This window comes from Natrix helvetica, assembly GCF_964273705.1.
Source record: "Natrix helvetica genome assembly, chromosome: 3".
NCBI classification, from domain to species: domain Eukaryota; kingdom Metazoa; phylum Chordata; class Lepidosauria; order Squamata; family Natricidae; genus Natrix; species Natrix helvetica.
This window is the reverse complement of record NC_138549.1, coordinates 174,565,984-174,587,187: the sequence shown is the minus strand read 5'-3', so window position 1 is coordinate 174,587,187 and position 21,204 is coordinate 174,565,984. Positions and strand designations below refer to the sequence as shown.

The window sequence follows — 21,204 nt, the reverse complement described above, 5'->3', positions numbered from 1 at the left end:
TAAGTGCCTTTACTGTGCAAGAGCTCGGAGTTGCTGCAGGTGCCCGGAGGGGGGGGGGATGCTGCCCGTCTGCCCGTCCCCTCCAGGAGCAACCTCCAAAGTTTTCAAGCTGGTCTGAAGAGGCGTTTTTTTTTTAAAGAAAAAAAACGAAAAAGCCAGGAAAGATGGAGAGATCCCAATTCTGCAGCAAGAGGAGTTTCTGCAAAAGGGAGGCGAGGGGGAGGGGGCAGCTTCAGCTTCCAAAGGCCTTGTAGCCATAATTGCCATCAGAGCAGATGGGGGTGGGTGGGGGTGGGTGGGGGCAAGGATGAAAGTAGTCCAAGAAGCACAGCAGCTTCAAGAGGTCCGAGCCGGGTTTCGCGGCGGCAAAGCGCAGCCCGAGGGGCAGAAGCCCCCGAACCCAGTGGGGCAACGCAGCTCCAGCAGAAGCAGTGCCACACGCCTGGGATAGGGGTGAAGATGGGGCGGCGGGCATTGCTTGCGAGGGTCCCGATCCCAGGTGGCCGGCAGCGCTGCTGCTGGAGCTGCGTTGCCCCGCTGGGTTCGGGGGCTTCTGCCCCTCATGCCGCACTTTGCAGCTGGTGGAGCCCCACATATGCATCTCTTCGGGCTGCTAGCCACCTTGATCAACCTGGCTTATGGCACCCTCTGCAGCCCGCTCTGCGCGGAGTCAAGTTGCCGGCGGGCAGCGATGCGGCGACTGAGGGAAGGGGGGCCCAGGTAGTACCCTTGTCCTATGCTTGTGGGCCAGAAAGAGAAGCTGGAGCCCACAGAACAAAATAAAGGGGCTCCGGGGATCCCCCCCCCCCGGAAAAAAGTCAGCGAAGAGCCCTGGCCTGGCGCCCCCCCTCTCAAAACTTTTCACCACTGCTTCGGTGGGCATGGGCTTGTGGGAGGGGGGTGTCATGTGAATGAGTGATGTCAAGTTACGTAACTGGCTGACCAACTGCACTCAACGTGTAGTCCTCAATGGAACTGCATCTACATGGAGGGAAGTATGCAGTGGAGTACCCCAAGGCTCTGTTTTGGGCCCAGTACTCTTCAACATCTTCATCAATGATTTGGATGAGGGAATAATGGGGAACTCATCAAATTTGCAGATGACACCAAGCTGGCAGGAATAGCCAACACTCCAGAAGATAGGCTAAAGATACAGAAGGATCTTGACAAACCTGAACATTGGGCACTATCTAATAAAATGAAATTCAATGGTGAAAAGAGTAAGGTTCTACATTTAGGCAACAAAAATGGAATGCACAGGTACAGTATAGATGATACCTTGCTCAATAGTAGTAACTGTGAGAGGGATCTTGGAGTTCTAGTGGACAACTGTTTAAATAGGAGCCAGCCATGTGCAGCAGCTGCCCAAAAAGCCAACACAGTCCTAGGATACATCAACAGAGGGATAGAATCAAGATCACGTGAAGTGTTAATACCACTTTACAATGCCTTGGTAAGGCCACACTTGGAATACTGCATTCAGTTCTGGTCGCCACGATCTAAAAATGATGTGGAGACTCTAGAAAGAGTGCAGAGAAGAGCAACAAAGATGATTAGGGGACTGGAGACTAAAACATATGAAGAACAGTTGCAGGAACTGGGTATGTCTAGCTTAAGAGAAAGAAGAACTAGGGGAGACATGATAGCAGTCTTCCAATATCTCAGGGGTTGCCACAAAGAAGAGGGAGTCAAACTATTCTCCAAGGCACCTGAGGGTAGAACAAGAAGCAATGGGTGGAAACTAATCAAGGAGAGAAGCTACTTAGAACTGAGGAGAAATTTCCTGACAGTGAGAACAATTAATCAGTGGAACAGAAGTTGCCTCCAGAAGTTGTGAATGCCCCAACACTGGAAGTCTTTAAGAAGATGTTGGATAGCCATTTGTCTGAAACGGTATAGGGTTTCCTGCCTAGGCAGGGGGTTGGACTAGAAGGCCTCCAAGGTCCCTTCCAACTCTACTATTGTATTATATTGTATTGTATTGTAAGTTGGCCATGCCCACTCAGTCACAAGCCCTTCCCATCTAGCCACGCCCTCCGAACTTATAGTAAAAACATTTGAAACCCACCCCTGTCCCTGAGGTACCTGGAGAAGATGTAGCATCAAGAATGAAAGCAGTACTAAATAGGCAATTAATTCAATTAATTAAATGAAGTAATTGAAAGCAACACCGTCTCTTTCTTTGTCCCCTTAACATACATTTATTGCAGTGGTGGGTTTCAAATTTTTTTAGAACCTCTTCTGTAGGTGTGGCCTGCTCTGTGGGTGCGGCTTGTGGGACATGTGATGGGTGGGAGTAGCTTGCCGGCCATCTGATTGGGTGGGAGTGGCTTGCCAGCCATGTGACTGAGTGGGAGTGGCTTGGCAGTCATGTGACTAGGTGGGCATGACCAACTTGTAAAATGTGGTGAAACTCACTTAACGCTCTTGCTTAGCAACCAAAATGTTGGCTTAGGAACTCTGGCATTTGAAGCACGCAAGTCTTAAAGCTATCAAGTTACAAGACCCTCGCACCCCTAATCCTTTAGGAAAAAAACCCCCAGGGGTGTTCAAACTTGACAGCTTTAAGACTTGTGGACTTCAACTCCCAGAATTCCTCCTCCAGTCATGTTGGCTCAGGAACTCTGGCATTGATGTGTGCAAGTCTTAAAGCTATCAAGTTAGAAGACCCTTGCACCCCTAACCCTTTAGAAAAAAAACCCGAGGGGTGTTCAAACTTGACAGCTTTAAGACTTGTGGACTTCAACTCCCAGAATTCCTCCTCTCGCTCTTCATCTTGATGATGTGCAGACAGGGGGGGGGGGAGCTGGAACCGGTTCTAAACAGCACTGTATATTTGTGGAGCCTCTTCTATAGAAAAGCTTAGAACTGGCAGGAACCCACGCCTGATTTATTGACATAATTCCTGGCAAATTATCTTTTGTCTCTACAAAGAGCAGAGACACAAGTATTGAACATGGACATTTAACGTTTTGTCATTTCTTCATATTTCAAAAGCATATCTACACCCTCCCCCAAATTATATGGTTTTTACATTTGTTCCTTTATCGCTTCCGTAAGCAAATACTTTTCACCTTTCTTTCCTAATCTTTTAAATTTGATTCCTAAATTAAATTGTTCAAAAGAACAATTATTTTAGTTGTCAAGGTTTTAAAAAAATGAAAAATGAAAAAGAAGCATTTACAATTTAAAGGGGATTCATTTGAATCCGAAACATGGCAAAACAAAGCAAAGTTATTATTATTATTTTTTAAAACTCCATCTTGGTTTTATAGGCTTAAAACTTTATACATTTGGCAGAGTGAACTGCTCATTATACAAGCGTTTTAATATTATTATTTTTGTGCAAAGGTTTTTTATTTTTTAGACAAACAATGACAAACAAAACATAAAACGTAAAACCATCATCAATTACATATAGCATGTTGTTTGGTTACAAGCATTTGTCCAACGCCACTTTCAATTGTATCTAAAATCACAGATTGTCCATCAAATATACAAAGGTACATTATTATCATTATACATCATTTGTTCAGCTACAATTGTTATTCCTTCATTTTAAAATATTCTAGATATTAGATTCATTCCATTGCATCATTATAAATCTATTTAATAATAATATATCTATATGATATCACTTATCTCAGCGATGGCGAACATTTTTGGCTCGCATGCCATAAGAGGGGCGAGTGCAAGGGGGTCATGTGCGGCCAGCCACACCAATAGTGCAATGCGCGACCCCCCCCAGTCCGCATGCGTGCACTACAGGCACAGCCCCCCATTTTTGCATGCTTTTTTTGCCCTCCCCAGGCTCCAGAGGCTTTATAGGAGCCTGGGGAGGGCAAAAACAATCTTCCCTGCCCCCCGGAAGGCCTCCGGAAGCTTCAGGGACCTTCAGGACACTTCCCTGAAGCCTCTGGAGCAGTCAAAATGAACCTCCGAGCAAACCGGAAGACTTCCGGTTTGCTCGGAGGGTTGTTTTGAGCACTCCGAAGGCTTCGGAGACCTTCAGGATGCTTCCTTGAAGCCTCCGGAACAGTCAAAACGACCCTCCGAGCAAACCGGAAGTCCGTTCCCAAACTTCCGGTTTGGCCGTAGGGCTGGTTTTTTGTGCTCCGGAGGCTTCAGGGAAGCTCATGAAACCTCCGGGGGGCCTCCAGGGCGGCGGGGGAGGCTCTTTTCGCCCTCCCCTGGCTCCTATAAAGCCTCTGGAGCCTGGGGAGGGCAAAAATGGCTTTAAAAGAGGGTGAACTCAGCTGGCCAGTGCGCACGTGCCATAGGTTCGCCATCACTGACCTATCTCATTCTATTCTTCTTACAATGTGAAAAACCTCTCCATGGTTTTCATTTCCATGTTTTTTTATCTAACCACTGATAGAACAAATCCCATACCTTATAAAATGGTTCATCTTGTTGTTCTCTAATTTCAAATGTCAATTTACTCATTTCTGCACATTCCATTATTTTTCGAATAACTTCCTCCTGTGTTGGTATTTTCTTGTTTTTCTATTATTTTTTTTTGTAAATACAATTCTAGCTGCAGTTAAAACATTTACAATCAAATATTTCAGATCTTTATTATATGTTTCTGGTATAATTCCCAATAAAAAGATCTCTGGTTTAAGGTCTATATATTTTTGTATCATTTTCTCCAACCATGTGTGGATTTTAGTCCAATATCTTGTAGCTTCTATGCAAGTCCACCACATATGGCAGCCATGGCGAATCTTTTTTGGCTTGTGTGCCACAAAGGGGGGGAGCGCAGGGGGGTCATGTGCTGGCATGCCGCACCCATAATGCAATGCGCGACCCACCAGTGCGCATGCACGCACAACGCGCGACCCCCCCCCCCATTTTACATGCTTTTTTCGCCCTCCCCAGGCTCCAGAGACTTTATAGGAGCCTGGGAAGGGCGAAAAGAGTCTTCCCTGCCCCCCCAGAGGCCCTCCAGAGGCTTCAGGGACCGTCCAGAGGTTTCCCTAAAGCCTTCGGAATGCTTAAAACCACCCTTCGAGCAAACTGGAAGTCACTTCCGGTTTGCACGGAGGGTCGTTTTAAGCGCTCCGAAGGCTTTAGGGAAACCTCCAGACGGTCCCTGAAGCCTCCGGAGGGCCTCTGGGGGGGGGCTTTTTTCACCCTCCCCAGGCTCCTATAAAATCGCTGGAGCCTGGGGGAGGGCGAAAAATGGCTTTTAAAAAGGTGAACTCAGCTGGCCAGCGCGCGCGAATGCGCGATTTATTCTTGAACATTCTTGCTATTCTCGTCGGGGATAGGTGTCACCTGTAAAACATCTTATACAAATTTTCCTTATATGCTGTTGACATTGTCATTTTATAATTTTGAGACCACAGTTTTTGCCATTTCTCTAGTTCAATCCCATGTCCAAAATTCCCCTCCCCCAAGCTATCATAGGTTCTTTAAATTGTTCTTCCTTTAGTTTAACCTCTAGTAAGAGTCCATATTGTATTGTAATTACTTTTTCATCAGTACCTGTCAAGATTTATCTAGTTCAGTCATTTTATCATAAAACCCTTCCGTTTTATGATCTTTATCATATCTAGATTGTATTTGCACATATGAAAACCAATTCATTCCTATTCCTTCCTGTTTCAACTCTTGCATAGATTTAAGTTCACCCTCTGAATTTCAATATTTCACCATATCTAACTGTTTGTTACTTTTTGTATATTATTGGATATGGAAAAGCTTCAATAGTTGATAGTCAGACTGGAAATTTTAAGTAATATTGCCTTTTGATCTTCTCCCAGTTTAGTAACAAAGCCTCCCATAAATAGTGTCTTCTAAAATACCCTTGTGTTTTAATTCCCTTATACCATAAAAAAGCATGCCATCCAACAATAAATCAAGTCCTTCTACAATCAATAATCTGGAATTCCTTAATGTTATCCACTCCTTAACCCACATCAAGCTTGTTGCCTGATAATATAATTTCCAGTTAGGCAGGCCCAATCCTCCTCTTATTCTCGCATCTTGTAACAATTTAAATTTTATTCTTGCTTTCCCCCCTGCCAAATAAACAATACTTCACGTGATCTTGATTCTATCCCTCTGTTGATGCAGCCTAGAACTGTGTTGGCTTTTTTGGCAGCTGCTGCACATGGCTGGCTCCTATTTAAATGGTTGTCCACTAGAACTCCAAGATCCCTCTCACAGTTACGACTATTGAGCACGGTACCACCTATACTGTACCTGTGCATTCCGTTTTTGTTGCCTAAATGTAGAACCTTACTCTTTTCACCATTGAATTTCATTTTATTAGATAGTGCCCAATGTTCAAGTTTGTCAAGATCCTTCTGTATCTTAAGCCTATCTTCTGGAGTGTTGGCTATTCCTGCCAGCTTGGTGTCATCTGCAAATTTGATGAGTTCCCCATTTATTCCCTCATCCAAATCATTGATGAAGATGTTGAAGAGTACTGGGCCCAAAACAGAGCCTTGGGGTACTCCACTGCTTACCTCCCTCCATGTAGATGCAGTTCCATTGAGGACTACACATTGAGTGCGGTTGGTCAGCCAGTTACGAATCCATCTGGTGGTGATGCTGTCTAACCCACATTCTTCTACTTTGTCTAGTAGTAGATTATGGTCTACCTTATCAAATGCCTTACTGAAATCCAAGTGAACTATATTGATGGCATTCCTCTGATCCACTAATTTTGTCACTTTGTCAAAGAATGCAATAAGATTAGTCTGGCATGATCTATTTTTGACAAATCCATGTTGGCTTTTGGCTATTACTTTGTTTTCTTCTAGGTGTTCACTAATTCGTTGCTTGATTATCTTTTCCAGAATCTTTCCTGGTATTGAGGTCAGGCTGATAGGTCTGTAGTTTCCTGGATTTGTTTTTTCCCCCTTTTTTGAAGATGGGAACCACATCAGCTCTTTTCCAGTCCTCTGATAGTTCCCCGGTGCTCCAGGATCTCTGAAAGATATAGTTCAGTGGTTCTGAGATCTCGTCTGCCAGTTCCTTCAGAACCCTGGGGTGTAATCCGTCCGGTCCTTCAGCACTATTTTGTTTAAATCATCAAAATACTCTTTCCCTAATCTGATTGTAATTATCTGGAACAAATATAAGATTCTGGGTAAAATGTTCATTTTGATTGTAGATATTCTCCATATCATTGATAGTTGTAGGTTTTCCCATTTCATCAAGTAAATCGCAATCTGTTGTTTAAGTTTCTGGTAGTTGTTCTCTTTAAGTGTGCTATATCTTGCAGTTAAATATATCCCCAAATATTTAACCTTATTCGTGACTTGAATCCCCAAAGCTTCCGCCAATTCTTCCTTTTGTCTTGATGATATATCCTTTGTCAGAATCTTCATTTTATCTTTATTTATTTTCAAACGGTCTACTTTTCCATATTCCTCTATTCTTTCTATCAATTTAGGTGCAGTTTCTAATGGCTCCTCTAGGATAAAAACCAACTCATCTGCAAATGCTTGTAATTTATATTCTTCCTTTTGGATTTTCATTCCTTCCATTTCTTTTTCTTCTCTGATCTTTCTATTTAAAACCTCTAATGTTAAAATCAAAAGTAGAGGTGATAGAGGGCAGCCTTGTCTCGTCCCTTCAATGGGCAAACAAGTATTGAACATGGACATTTAATGTTTTGTCACTTCTTCATATTTCAAAAGCATATCTACACCCCTCCAAATTATATGGTTTTTACATTTGTTCCTTTATCGCTAAAGTAAGCAAATACTTTTTTACCTTTCTTTCCTAATCTTTTAAATATATCTCAAAAGAACAATTACTTCGGTTTTCAAGGGTTTTTTTTTAAATGAAAAATAAACAAGAAGCATTTACAATTTAAGGTGGATTCATTTGAATCACAAACATGGCAAAACAAAGCAAAGTTATTATTATTTTTGTAAAAAAAAAACTCCATCTTGGTTTTATAGGCTTAGAACTTTATACATTTCGCTCATTATACAAGCCTTTTAATATTATTATTATTGATTTCCTAATCGGATCCTTTCCCATCCTGAAAATCTGTGGGGAAGCCGAGTCCCTAACTTGAAGTTCCAGACTCTCTCACTTCATGGAATGTTCCAGAATGATTGTTTGTCCTCTTGCGTCCACACACTTTTATTAGGAAAAGGCAGGTGATGAAAAGAAGGATGGCTACTTTGGTCAGGAAAAGCGCGATGCAGAGAACAAGGATGAAGTCTTTCTGTGAGCCTGTGGAGAAAAGACAGTGGATAAATAAAACAGAATAACAGAGTTGGAAGGGACCCTGGAGGTCTTCTAGTCCAACCCCCTGCTCAAGCAGGAGACCCTATTCCGGACAATTCCAGACAAATGGTTGTCCAGTCTCTTCTTAAAAACCTCCAATGATGGAGAACTCACAACTTCTGAAGGCAAGCTATTCCACTGGTTAATTGTTCTCATTGTTAAACTTAGAATAACAGAATTGGAAGGGACCTTGTAGGCCATCTAGTCCAACCCCCTTCTCAGGCAAGAAACCCTATACCATTAACATTTCCCTTTTTCGTTTAAGTACCTTTATTAGGCCAAATTGGTTTTTCCCGTGTCATCCCCCAGCAAAGCCCATTTGCCACACAGTTTCCTTGCTATCTCCATGCCAGCCAAGGTAGGCATGTCCTTGGCATCCCAGGTTTCAAGGAAATCTCCAAGGGAAGTTGCTGTCACCTGTGAGCTACCCTCAATCAGGATTAAATATATATCTCCCCCATTGTAGGGGAGGTATATATTTCATCTTGGCTCAGTCCTTGGGAAGGGAATCAGAGAGAGGAGAACTTTCCAAAGACTTGCTCCCCACAAACGCAGCCCTCTAAGGAAGCATGAGAAAGTGTGGCTGGTCTCAGTTCCCTTGTCTAGTTTAATGAAAAGAAGGACTAGGGGAGACATGATAGCAGTCTTCCAATATCTCAGGGGTTGCCACAAAGAAGAGGGAGTCAAGCTATTCTCCAAGGCGCCTGAGGGTAGAACAAGAAGCAATGGGTGGAAACTAATCAAGGAGAGAAGCAACTTAGAACGGAGGTGAAATTTCCTGACAGTTAGAACAATGAATCAGTGGAACAGAAATTGCCTCCAGAAGTTGTGAATGCCCCAACACTGGAAGTCTTTAAGAAAATGTTGGATAGCCATTTGTCTGAAACGGTATAGGGTTTCCTGCCTAAGCAGGGGGTTGGACTAGACGACCTCCAAGGTCCTTTCCAACTCTGTTGTTCTATATTTCTACTTCCATGGGACGAGTGTCCAGATCTTCTTGGTGCTGTTCCTTCTGCTGTGGAGGCCCCTCTACCAGGTAAAGACTCCATAACCTCCTCCCACTCTGCAACCCAAGGTTCACCTACCTCTTAGGACATCCGTCTGTTGATCAGACTTGTGTTGGATCTGACAGCTCAGCTCTGACCTGACATCTCTTTGCCCAGGAGGTATTGTCACATTGGTTGTCACATTGTACCCCTTTCTCCCATTTACGTCTTTATAAAAGAATTCAGGCTTGTTAGCCTCTATCCGTTTCCCATCCTTCATCCAAACAATGTCGATGTTTGTGGAGGGAAAATATTTTGCAGAGCATTTGAAAATGGGACGAGATCCTTTGGGACTCTGAAGCTGGATTGGTTTGACTGAGGGAGAAAGCAGAGAGACATCAATTGACATTCATCAGAAACAACACAGGAGCCTCCAAGAATGTTTTTGGTCTATTCTGTTCTGTTCTGTTCTGTTCCATTCCGTTCCATTCCATTCCATTCCATGACCAGATCAAACCAGGTGGCCCCAGTTGATCACCAAAACTTCAGAGCTCTTATTCATATTGCTACTTGGGTGGGAAGCAGTGGAAGGAATCTCCTCCTCCCCAGATCTAATATATGGCATTGGCCTTTGCAGTGGGAACATCTTAATGTTCAGAGAAGCCCATCAAGTCTAAAGCAACCTTAATATTCCTCTTGCACTGGATTTTATTCCAGTAGCAAATCTGAGGATGGAATCTATCTGATCTCAACTGCCAACACTCACCCAGACCTTGCAGAAGGAGGAGCAGCAGCAGCTGAAGAGGACCACCGATTCTCTTGAAGGACCTCAAGGCAGCCATGCCGACAGCAGCAGGAGAAATAATCTGAGGTGACTTTGCATCTTGCCCCACAGATGTTTTCTTCAGTGGGAGGAGCAAAAGAGGAACTCCCATTTCCTTTTCATAAAGTTGGGCCAATGTCTCAAGTTTCGATTTCGGGGTAAGCTACGAAGTCAATGAAGTTAGAGAACTTCTGTTGCTTACTCAGGAGCAATACACGCCATCTCTAAATCTGCAATGTCCAATGACTAATCTTCCTGTCACCCCAAAAGTTAGAAAGTTACACTTTACTGCAAGGTCCTTTCGAAGCTTTGGTTGCATCCTGGACCCAATGGATCGCCAAGGCTTTGGAGGTATGATTGCTTCTCTCTGTTGCTTCTCTTGCCACTCCCTGTGGGTCATGGATCAATTGAGGATCCCCTAAAGGGGCAAGAGACACCTACACCCCAATGGTTAAAAAGAAGGAATCAATCCAACAGGACATGAGTTAGAGCTGCTATCAAGGTGGATCCGGGTCTGTCTAGTTTAATGAAAAGAAGGACTACGGGAGACATGATAGCAGTCTTCCAATATCTCAGGGGTTGCCACAAAGAAGAGGGAGTCAAACTATTCTCCAAAGCACCTGAGGGTAGAACAAGAAGCAACGGGTGGAAACTTATCAAGGAGAGAAGCAACTTAGAACTAAGGAGAAATTTCTTGACAGTCAGAACAATTAACCAGCGGTACAACTTCCCTCCAGAAGTTGTAAATGCTCCAACACTAGAAGTGTTTAAGAAGAGGTTGGATAACCATTTGTCTGAAGTGGTATAGGGTTTCCTGCCTAGGAGGGGGTTGGACTAGAAGACCTCCAAGGTCCCTTCCAACTCTGTTATTCTATCTTGCATCAGTAAGAGTGGTAACGCCCCACTCTTCTTCTGCCCTTATTGGATCCACAGCGTGTCCTCTATAAGCTCTGTTTAGGATCACCCGGTCCCTCCTGGGACAGAAGGCTCCTGGTGATCATATTCACTGCTGGGCAGAGAAGAATAGAATAGAATAGAATAGAATAGAATAGAATAGAATAGAATAGAATAGAATAGAATAGAATAGAATAGAATAGAATAGAATAGAATAGAATAGAATAGAATAGAATAGAATAGAATAACAGAATTGGGAAGGACCTTGGAGGTCTTCTAGTCCAATCTCCTACTTAGGCAGGAAACCCTACACCACTTCAGACAAATAGTTTTTCTTAAAGACAAATCTCTTCTTAAAGACTTCCAGTGTTGGGGCATTCACAACTTCTGGAGGCAAGTTGTTCCACTGATTAATTGTTCTAACTGTCAGGAAATTTTTTTCCCTCAGTTCTAAGTTGGTTCTCTCCTTGATTAGTTTCCACCCATTGCTTCTTGTCCTGCGTTCAGGTGCTTTGGGGAATAGCTTGACTCCCTCTTCTTTGTGGCAACCCCTGAGATATTGGAACAATGCTACCCTGTCTCCCCTTGTCCTTCTTTTCATTAAACTAGACATACCCAGATCCACCTTGATAGCAGCTCCTACCAAGGATTTATAAAGTGGTATTAACACTTCGGGTGATCTTGATTCTTTCCCTCTATTGATGCAGCCTAGAACTGTGTTGGCTTTTGTGCAACACCTGAGAAAGTTGCTTGGATCCGTGTCCCTTTGGAATCTGAGCATGGGGAAGGTCCTTCAGGGATGCCTGGGGATCCGTCTTCCATGGTTACCTGGGAACAGTTTAATCTTGTTTCATCTGATGAAGTGGGCAAGATCCTTAAAGCCATCAGTGCAACCCCCTGCCACTTAGATTCCTGCCCCTTCTGGAGATAACAGAACGTCAGAGTTGGAAGGGACCTTGGAGGTCTTCTAGTCCAGCCGCTTGTTCAAGCAAGAGACCTTGTATCATTTCAGACAAACGGTTGTCCAATCTCTTCTTGAAAACTTCCAGTGATGAAGCAGATACAACTTCTGGTGGCAAGTAGTTACACTGATTAATTGTTCTCACTGTCAGGAAATTTCTCCTTAGTTCCAGGTTGGATACTCATCATGTTAGTATCAACCATTTGTCTGAAAGGATACAGGGTCTCCTGCTTGAGCAGCGGGCTGGACTAGAAGACCTTCAGGGTCCTTCCCAACTCTGTGATTCTGTTGCAGTCTCAGGGCTGAGCCCAAGGAGCCGGTTGGAGGTCTGAATTCTCCTCTCCCAGAATCCCCTGAGAGCATCCTGCTTCTTCCTCCTTCTTGGACATTTGCCTCCTTATCTCCAGCCTTTCAGAGGGACAACCCCCCTCTCTCAATTATTCCGGTGTGTCGGGAAAATGGGGCCACCACACCCTCTGCCTCTTTCCTAGAAGTAAAACTTCAAATAATCAGAACGGAACTAAATTCTGTGGTTAATTATTACTGAATTTGTGATTAGAGCTATTCTCCCCTTTCCTCTTTATCAGAGGGACGGACCGTTTTCTCAAGAGGAAAATAGAGTTGAATTTGATTTTTTAAAAAGAAAAGAATATTTTTTAAAAATTCTTTCAGTGCGCATAATGTACCATCATCCATCTGAACACTGTCAGATGGGGTTGGTAGGTTATTTAAGCTGCCCAATCATCAAACATGCATAGAGTTAATGAACAAATTTAATTGCAGCTCTTCCATTTGCTCACAGATCTCTCCGTTGGACCAATGCCTCAAGTTTCAATTTCTGGGTAAGCTACGAAGTCAATGAAGTCAGAGAAGTTCTGTTGCTTACTCAGGAGCAATACACGCCATCTCTGAATCAGCAATACTCAATGACTAATCTTCCTGTCATTCCCAAAAGTTAGAAAGTTAGACTTTATTGCAAGGTCCTGTTGAAGCTTTGGTTACATCCTGGAACCAATAGATTGCCGAGGCTTTGGAGGTATCCTTGCTTCTCTCTGTTGCTTCTCATAACACTCCCTGTGGTTCATGGATCAATTGTGGATCCCCTAAAGGGGGAAGTGGTTTCATTCTGTTGGATCTGATGAAGTGGGCAGGGTCCTTAAAGCCATCAGTGCAACCCCCTGCCAGTTAGATTACTGTCCCTTCTGGAGATAACAGAATGTCAGAATTGGAAGGGACCTTGGAGATCTTCTAGTCCAACCCCTTGTTCAAGCAGGAAGCCATGCCAGACAAATGGTTGTCCAATCTCTTCTTGAAAAGCTCCAGTGATGGAGCAGTCACAACCTCTGAAGGCAAGCTGTTCGGAATAAGAGAATAGCAGAGTTGGAAGGGACCTTAGAGGTCTTCTAGTCCAACCCCTTGTTCAAGCAGGAAGCCATTATACTTTTGAAGGCAAGCCGGTCCACTGGTTCATTGTTCTAGCCATCAGGAAGTTTCTCCTTAGTTCGAGGTTGGATACTCATCATGTTAGTATCAACCATTTGTCTGAAAGGATACAGGGTCTCCTGCTTGACCAGTGGGTTGGACTAGAAGACCTTCAGGGTCCCTCCCAACTCTGTGATTCTGTTGCAGTCTTAGGGCTGAGCCCAAGGAGCCCATTGGAGTTCTGAATTCCCCTCTCCCAGAATCCCCTGAGAGCATCTCCCTGCTTCTTCCTCCTTCTTTGACTTTTGCCTCCTTATCTCCAGCCTTTCAGAGGGATCCCTTCCACCCTCAATTACTCCGGTGTGTGGGAAAATGGGGCCACCACACCCTCTGCATCCTTTTCTAAGAAGTAAAATTTCAATCAAAACGGAACTAAATTCTGTGGTGAATGATTACTAAATTTGTGGTTAGGGTTATTCTCCTCTTTCCTCTTTATCGGAGGGACGGACTGTTTCCTCAAGAGGAAAATGGAGTCGAATTTGATTTTAAAAAAGAAAAGAATATTTTATAAAAAAATTCTTTCAGTACACATAATGTACCATCATCCATGTGAACAGTGTCAGATGAGGTTAGTAGGTCATTTAAACTGCCCAATCGTCAAACTTCATAGAGAAAATACAAACTTCATCACAGCTCTTCCATTTGCTTACACGACCTCTTTCTTCCACTCCCCCCCTCTCTCTGTGTCTCCCTTCCCTCCCTCATCCCTCCCTCTTTTTCTCCCTCCTTCTTTCTATGTCTCTCCCCTCCCTCCCTCATCCCTCCCTTTCTCTCCCTCCCTCTCTCTCTGTCTCTCCCCTCCTTCCCTCATCCCTCCTTCTTTCTCTCCCTCCCTCTCTCTCTGTCTCTCCCTCCCTCCCTCATCCCTTCCTTTCTCTCCTCCCTCTCTCTGTGTCTCTCTCCTCCCTCCCTCTTTCTCTCCCTCCCTCCTTCTGTGTCTCTCCTCCCTCCCTCTTTCTCTCCCTCCCTCCCTCTCTGTCTCTCCTCCCTCCCTCTTTCTCTCCTTCCCTCCCTTATCCCTCCCTCCTTCTTTCTCTCTCTTCCTCCCTCCCTCTCTCTGTCTCTTTACACACCCTGGTTTTAACACAGCTTGTTGCTCTTTTCTTCTTTGGTTCTCCTTTTAGCTGTTGAAAAACACACACATGTTCTCTATCTCTAGTCAAAAGAAAAGGGGTTAGCGAGTGCTTCCTAATTTATCTGATGGTTACTCCCTCACACATTTACAGCACCGGAAAATTGCCACACTCAGATCACTTTCAACCAAACACTGAGACACAACGAGTTCTTCGAAGACACAGTGCTCAGGGAATTTAAAGTCACAACAAATTTTACTGCTCATAGTGTGTGTGTGTGTGTGGGAGTGGGTGTAGATGAGTATGTATGCTATATGTATGAGTGTATATACAGTATTTGTGTGTGTGTGTATCCGTCCATCCACCCACCCACCAATCAATCAATCAATCAATCAATCAATCAATCAATCAATCAATCAATCATCTATCATAGAACAAAGCTGGAAGGGACCTTGGAGGTCTTCTAGTCTAACCCCCTGCTCAAGCAGGAGACCCTATAGATCTATTGGATTTATCTACATGATAGCAGTGTTCCAATATCTCAGGGGTTGCCACAAAGAAGAGGGAGTCAAACTATTCTGCAAGGCACCTGAGAGTAGAACAAGAAGCAATGGGTGGAAACTAATCAAGGAAAGAAGCAACTTAGAACAGAGGATAAACTTCCTGACCGTTAGAACAATTAATCAGTGGAACAGAAGTTGCCTCCAGAAGTTGTGAATGCCCCAACACTGGAAGTCTTTAAGAAGATGTTGGATAGCCATTTGTCTGGAACGGTATAGGGTTTCCTGCCTAGGCAGGGGGTTGGACTAGAAGACCTCCAAGGTCCCTTCCAACTCTACTATTGTATTGTATTGTATTGTATTTCTCCTCATCCTCTTCTTTCCTCATATCTCATGGCCACTGCATAGGTTTTATTATTTGATTAATTTTAAACTAAATTTTGCAAAATCATATTCATGCCAAAAGAAACCAACACATTGATGCTGCTTGACCATCAGAAGGAGCCAGGGACTGAAATATTGCCTGTCAATTACTAATTTAATAGAAGAAACCCCACAAACACATAATTTTAGGACAGTGTCTGAATTATCAGATGTGTCTAGTAGAAGCAAACAGGAAAGGAGAGCTTCAAGGCAAGACGTATTTTGGAAGAAGACTCAAGCAAAACACCTTAAGCAATTTAGATGGTGGCAGCAAAGATTGAAGTAAAGATAGATAAGGAACTTGTGGGGAGATTTATCAGTTTCCTGGAGACTAAACTAGAGAAGAGAGACATGTAACATGAAATCTACCTGGAGTATTATTTCAACTATGAGACAAGGAACTTCTGCTGCGGTTCCAAATTCTCCCTGAGGTATCTGGAGAAGATGTAGGATCAAGAATGAGTTCCACGAAATCCAGGGCTGAAAAACTGCTGTTGGGGAGTCTTTGGACTGGAACTGTCTTGTAGGGACGGTAAAGAAAGAGCCGTGTCTCGAGCATCCAAGAGGAACGAAACTGGGTCCTCGCAGGCCAGAGACTGGCTCTCTGATCCGGCAGTGGGGGTGCAGTGCACATTGCAAAATGTCAATCACGAAATTGGGACAACTGCACTAAGCATTGTTCCAGGAGCGGTGTCTGGATGAAGGGATGAGAGCCGGTGAGAAGATTAAAAAAACCTACTGATTTAATAACTTGGAATTTGGAAAGGAGGTAGGGAGGAGGAATAGAGGGGATAGGAGAGAGGGAAATAGAAGGGAGAGGAGAAGCAGGAGAGAGAGGAGGAGTGGAAAAAGGAGAGATGAGGAGAGAGGAAGAAGGGGAAGTAGAAAAGAGAGGGATGGCAGAGGGAAGAAAGGAAGTAGGGAGGAGAAAGCGAGGGGATAGGAGAGAGGGAAATAGAAGGGAGAGGAGAAGCAGGAGAGAGAGGAGGAGTGGAAAAAGGAGAGAGGAGGAGAGAGGAAGAAGGGGAAGTAGAGAAGAGAGGGATGGCAGAGGGAAGAAAGGAGGTAGGGAGGAGGAATAGAGGGGATAGGAGAGAGGGAAATAGAAGGGAGAGGAGAAGTAGGAGAGAGAGGGAGGAGGAGTGGAAAAAGGAGAGAGGAGGAGAGAGGAAGGAGAAGTAGAAAAGAGAGGGATGGCAGAGGGAAGAAAGGAGGTAGGGAGGAGGAAAAGATAGGGAAATAGAAGGGAGAGTAGAAGCAGGAGAGATAGAAGGAATGGTAAGAGGAGAGAGGAGAAGGAGAGAGGAGGGGGAAGAGGAAGTAGAGAAGAGAGAGATGGCAGAGGGAAGAAAGGAGGTAGGGAGCAGGAGAGAGGGAGAGGAGATAGGGCGATGGTGAAATAGGGTATAATATGGTGTATGGAAAGCAGAAGAGCAAATGATAGCTGTTGTGGTTTGATGGAAAGAGGAAATGATATAATATTGGATAATACAAAATACTTTGTCTAGATGTAATGCTATACTTGTGGTTATATGTATGAAAGTAAAAAAACTTTTTCAAAAAAAAGAATGAAAGCTGTATGAGGTAGGCAATTAATTCAATTAATTAAGCAAAGGAACGGAAACCAACACCGTCTCTTCCCTTGTATCCACAACATCAATGATTTGACTGACATAATTCCTGGCAAATTATCTTTTGTCTCTGTTGTGTCCAAAGCCAGACAGCACAAGCTGTCACTCAACACCTACCAGACGTCCGGATTGGCCAAAACCAGTAGGCGTCACCAGAGGGAGCTGTTCTATTTATGATTGGTTGCCGGTTTGACAGCAGCTGTATAAATAGCTGTCAAACCGGAGTTCATTGTTCTGTTATGCTAGTTACTTGTGTGTATTACAAATAAACATCAGTTCTTGTGAATCGCCTCAGGCTACTTAATTCTAAGTAAGAATCTAATACTGGTGACGAGGATGGGATACGTCCACGCAGTTTTTCACTAACGGAACCAAGAATTATTTTTTCTCTTCAGAATGTCAGCCATTCCGAGTTTCGCCCCTTTCTCCGCACAAAAGGAGTCATGGGAAGATTTTCTAGAAAGATTTGACTGTTTTTTGATGGCTCACGAGTTTACCGAAGTTTCTGAAGATAGGAAAAAAGGGTTTTTCCTCAGCGCGTGTGGACCTGAAATGTTCCGAATGGCTAGAGCTCTGTCTGCTCCGTTGTCCCTAAGTGCTGTTTCATGGGATGAACTTATAACTTCATTAAAACAACATTATTCCCCCGCTCCTTCAAAGATAGCGAGAAGATATACTTTTAGACAGTGTGTACAGACTGAAAATGAGTCAATTTGCCAATATGTAGCCAAACTCAGACACGAGGCGATTCCTTGTCTCTTTACTGAATTAGATGATGCTCTACTTGAGCAATTTGTTTGTGGGGTTAAAGATTCTAAATTACAGCGTAGGCTTCTAACCAAACCAGACCTGACGTTACAAGCTGCCATTGATGAGGCTAGAGCCTCAGAGTTAGCTGACAAATCTGCTGTCATCATTCAAAATAAATTCAGCACTCAGCCACCTTCTAATCTATTTTCCTCTGTTAACAATCAACTGGAACAAAACAGTGGCTTTGCTGATGACACTGACCAGATCGACCAGATGCAGTATAAAAATTACCTCAGAGGCGAGCCCGCCAAAAAACGTAATGATGGCTGCCTGAGTTGCGGGGGCAAGCTGCCGGTTCAAACAGGCTATTTGTAGACGTTGTGGCCGTCCTGGCCACATTGCAGTAGTTTGCCGCGCTGTTTTACCTGCTCAGGTTCCTCAAACCAACAGGAACCTTGACAAGCGTTTCCACAAGCCTACCCAGGTTCGCAATAATGATTGCTCTATTGTGGATGCTGATGCATTAAATGATGAATGGATCGTTCAAACTGCTTCAGAACTAACTTCAAAAGCAAAGAAAATTTTTATTACTGTTAGAATTGAGGGCAAACCCTGCCACATGGAAATTGATTCCGGCTCCACCAAATCAATAATTTCCTGGCCAGCACTCCAGCAATTACTTCCTACCATTACCAGAGATCATCTCCGTGATTCAACATGCCGCCTGCGTGACTATCAAGGGAACTTGATTCCTGTCATAGGTGTTGCCTTCGTCCAGGCTCAACATAAATCTTTTAAAGCTACATTACCTCTCGTCGTTGTGGCCAAGCTGCTCTCAACTTTACTTGGTCTTGAATGGTTCCAGCCCCTGGGACTGTCCATTGATGGCGTGAACAACATTCCATACTCTAATGACTTTGAGACTCTAATCACTGAGTTTGCTGATGTGTTTGGTGACAATTTGGGTAATTACAAAGGCAAACCCATCTCCTTCAATCTAGATCCTAACGTGCCCCCTATTAGGTTGAAACCCAGAAGGCTTCCATTTGCCCTTAAAGCTAAGGTAGAGGCTGAGCTCAACAAATTGGTGGCTCAGGGAATCCTTGAGCCAATTGAATATGGCACATGGGAAACCCCTATTGTTGTTCCTATTAAGCCTGATGGGTCTATTCGTATATGTGGGGACTATAAGTCAACAGTTAATAAGGCGCTGGATTCGAACCCATACCCCGTTCCTGTCGTTCAACATTTGTTGCATTCTCTGGGGAAGGGATGCATTTTTGCTAAATTAGACATGGCCCAGGCATATCAGCAGTTGCCTGTGGATCAGGCATCTGCTGATGCTCAGACTATTGTGACTCATAAGGGGGCTTTTCGCTGCACCAGACTTCAGTTTGGTATCTCAGTAGCACCTGGTATTTTTCAACGTCTTATCGAACGACTGCTCCAAGGGTTGGAGGGAGTGGTCCCGTATTTTGACGATGTCTTAGTTGCTGCCACCAGCAAACAGGACCTCATCATCAAAATACGGAACGTGCTATCTCGTTTCAGATCTGCTGGCCTTAAGCTCAAACGCTCAAAATGTCATATGGGAGTATCTTCCGTAGAATTCTTAGGGTTTTTAATTGATGGAAAGGGTATCCATCCCACTCCCAGTAAAGTTGAAGCCATTCATCGGGCTCCAACCCCTACTTCAAAACTGGAGTTGCAAGCCTTTTGGGGACTTTTAAATTTTTATACAATGTTTCTGCCTCACAAGGCTTCTGTTGCAGAACCCTTGCATAGACTATTAGATAATTCCTCAGTTTGGCATTGGGGCCCTAGGGAGGCCAAAGCTTTCGAAGGAGTTAAAAAACTTCTCACATCTTCAGCTGTTCTCATACAATTTAATTCCAAGCTGCCTCTAACCCTCACTTGCGATGCTTCTCCTTATGGGATTGGGGCTGTCCTTGCTCACCTGTTGCCTTCAGGTCAGGAGGCCCCTATTGCATTTTTTTCTCATACGCTATCACCTACTGAGCGTAATTACAGCCAATTAGATAAAGAGGCTCTGGCGGCAGTGGCAGGTGTTAAACGCTTTCATGATTACCTGTACGGCCACCATTTCCTATTGGTGACTGATCACAAACCCCTACTGGGGATATTAGCTGGTGATCGTCCCACTCCCCACATATTATCTCCAAGAATGCTGAGATGGTCCGAATTTTTGGCCGCTTATTCTTACAGGTTGGAGCATCGCCCAGGAAAACAGGTAGGACACGCAGACGCGCAGACGCGCTTAGCCGTTGCCCACTGCCGTTAAAGGCTATGGACCCGGCTCCTATTTGCCCTGTTTTAGCTGTTGAGGAACTCCAGCTACCTATTACTTCTACAGACATTGCAGCCCATTCCCATCGGGATCCTATCCTTTCTAAAATTTTAGAATGGGTTCGCAGGGGTTGGCCAGACGAAGGGTTATCTGGAGAATTTTTACCTTACGGTAGAAGGCGTTTAGAATTATCCATAGTGCAGGGCTGTCTGCTGTGGGGTCATCGAGTGGTAGTCCCTAAATCTCTGCAAACTAAATTATTGCAAAGACTGCATGAGGGCCATCCGGGAATCGTGTATATGAAGACCCTTGGCCGAAGTTATGTATGGTGGCCAGGCCTTGATGAAGCCATTACTGCTTGGGTAAACAGCTGTCCTGTTTGCCAAGCCGCGCGACCAACCCCAGCAACGGCGGAGCCCAGGGAATGGGAGACACCTAAGGGTCCATGGTCTAGGCTGCACGTAGATTTTGCTGGCCCTATACAAGGGTTAAACCTTATGGTCATTGTTGACGCCTATTCCAAATGGGTGGAAGTAATACCCATGTCCACTATAACAGCTGACGTAGCTATTAGGGTCCTTAAACGGATTTTTGCTTGCCACGGGCTGCCTGATGTTATTGTATCAGATAATGGCCCCCAGTGGACTTCGGCCTCTTTCCAAGCTTTTTTAGCCTTGTTAGGAATCCGGCAGGTACTGACGGCCCCGTTCCACCCGGCTAGCAATGGCCGAGCGGAACGCGCGGTCCGATCAGTTAAGGAAGCCCTCAGCAGAATGACTCAGGGCACATTATATGACAAAATTCAGCAATATTTACTTATTCAGCATTCCACTCCCTGTCCATTAACCAATCTTAGTCCAGCGGAGCTCTTAATGGGCAGAAGGCTTAGAACCACCCTTGATCGGTTGCATCCGGAATATAATGAAATTCCACCCGTTCCTAGAACTTACCAAACTAGGTCTTTCAATTGTGGGGACTGGGTCTTTGCCCAAAACTTCGGGGGCCATACCAAGTGGGTTCCTGCAACTATACTCGAGGTAACAGGGCCATGTTCTTATAGGGTCCTCTTGAATGACGGAAGACAATGGCGGCGTCACATCGACCAGCTGCGCCGCCG

The 21,204-nt window shown here is 44.3% G+C and overlaps 1 protein-coding gene across 1 annotated transcript; it reads right to left on the bottom strand.

The window, feature by feature from the left end:
• Positions 1–7,894: 7,894 nt before the first annotated feature.
• On the bottom strand, positions 7,895–10,098 carry LOC309390461 (uncharacterized protein). The gene is made up of 3 exons (XM_081949833.1): positions 10,009–10,098; positions 9,342–9,617; positions 7,895–8,202 (listed from the first exon to the last, which is right to left on the bottom strand). The coding sequence occupies exons 1-3, from the start codon at positions 10,082–10,084 to the stop codon at positions 8,033–8,035; spliced, it is 522 nt and encodes a 173-aa protein (XP_081805959.1). The 5' UTR covers positions 10,085–10,098; the 3' UTR covers positions 7,895–8,032.
• Positions 10,099–21,204: the final 11,106 nt, after the last annotated feature.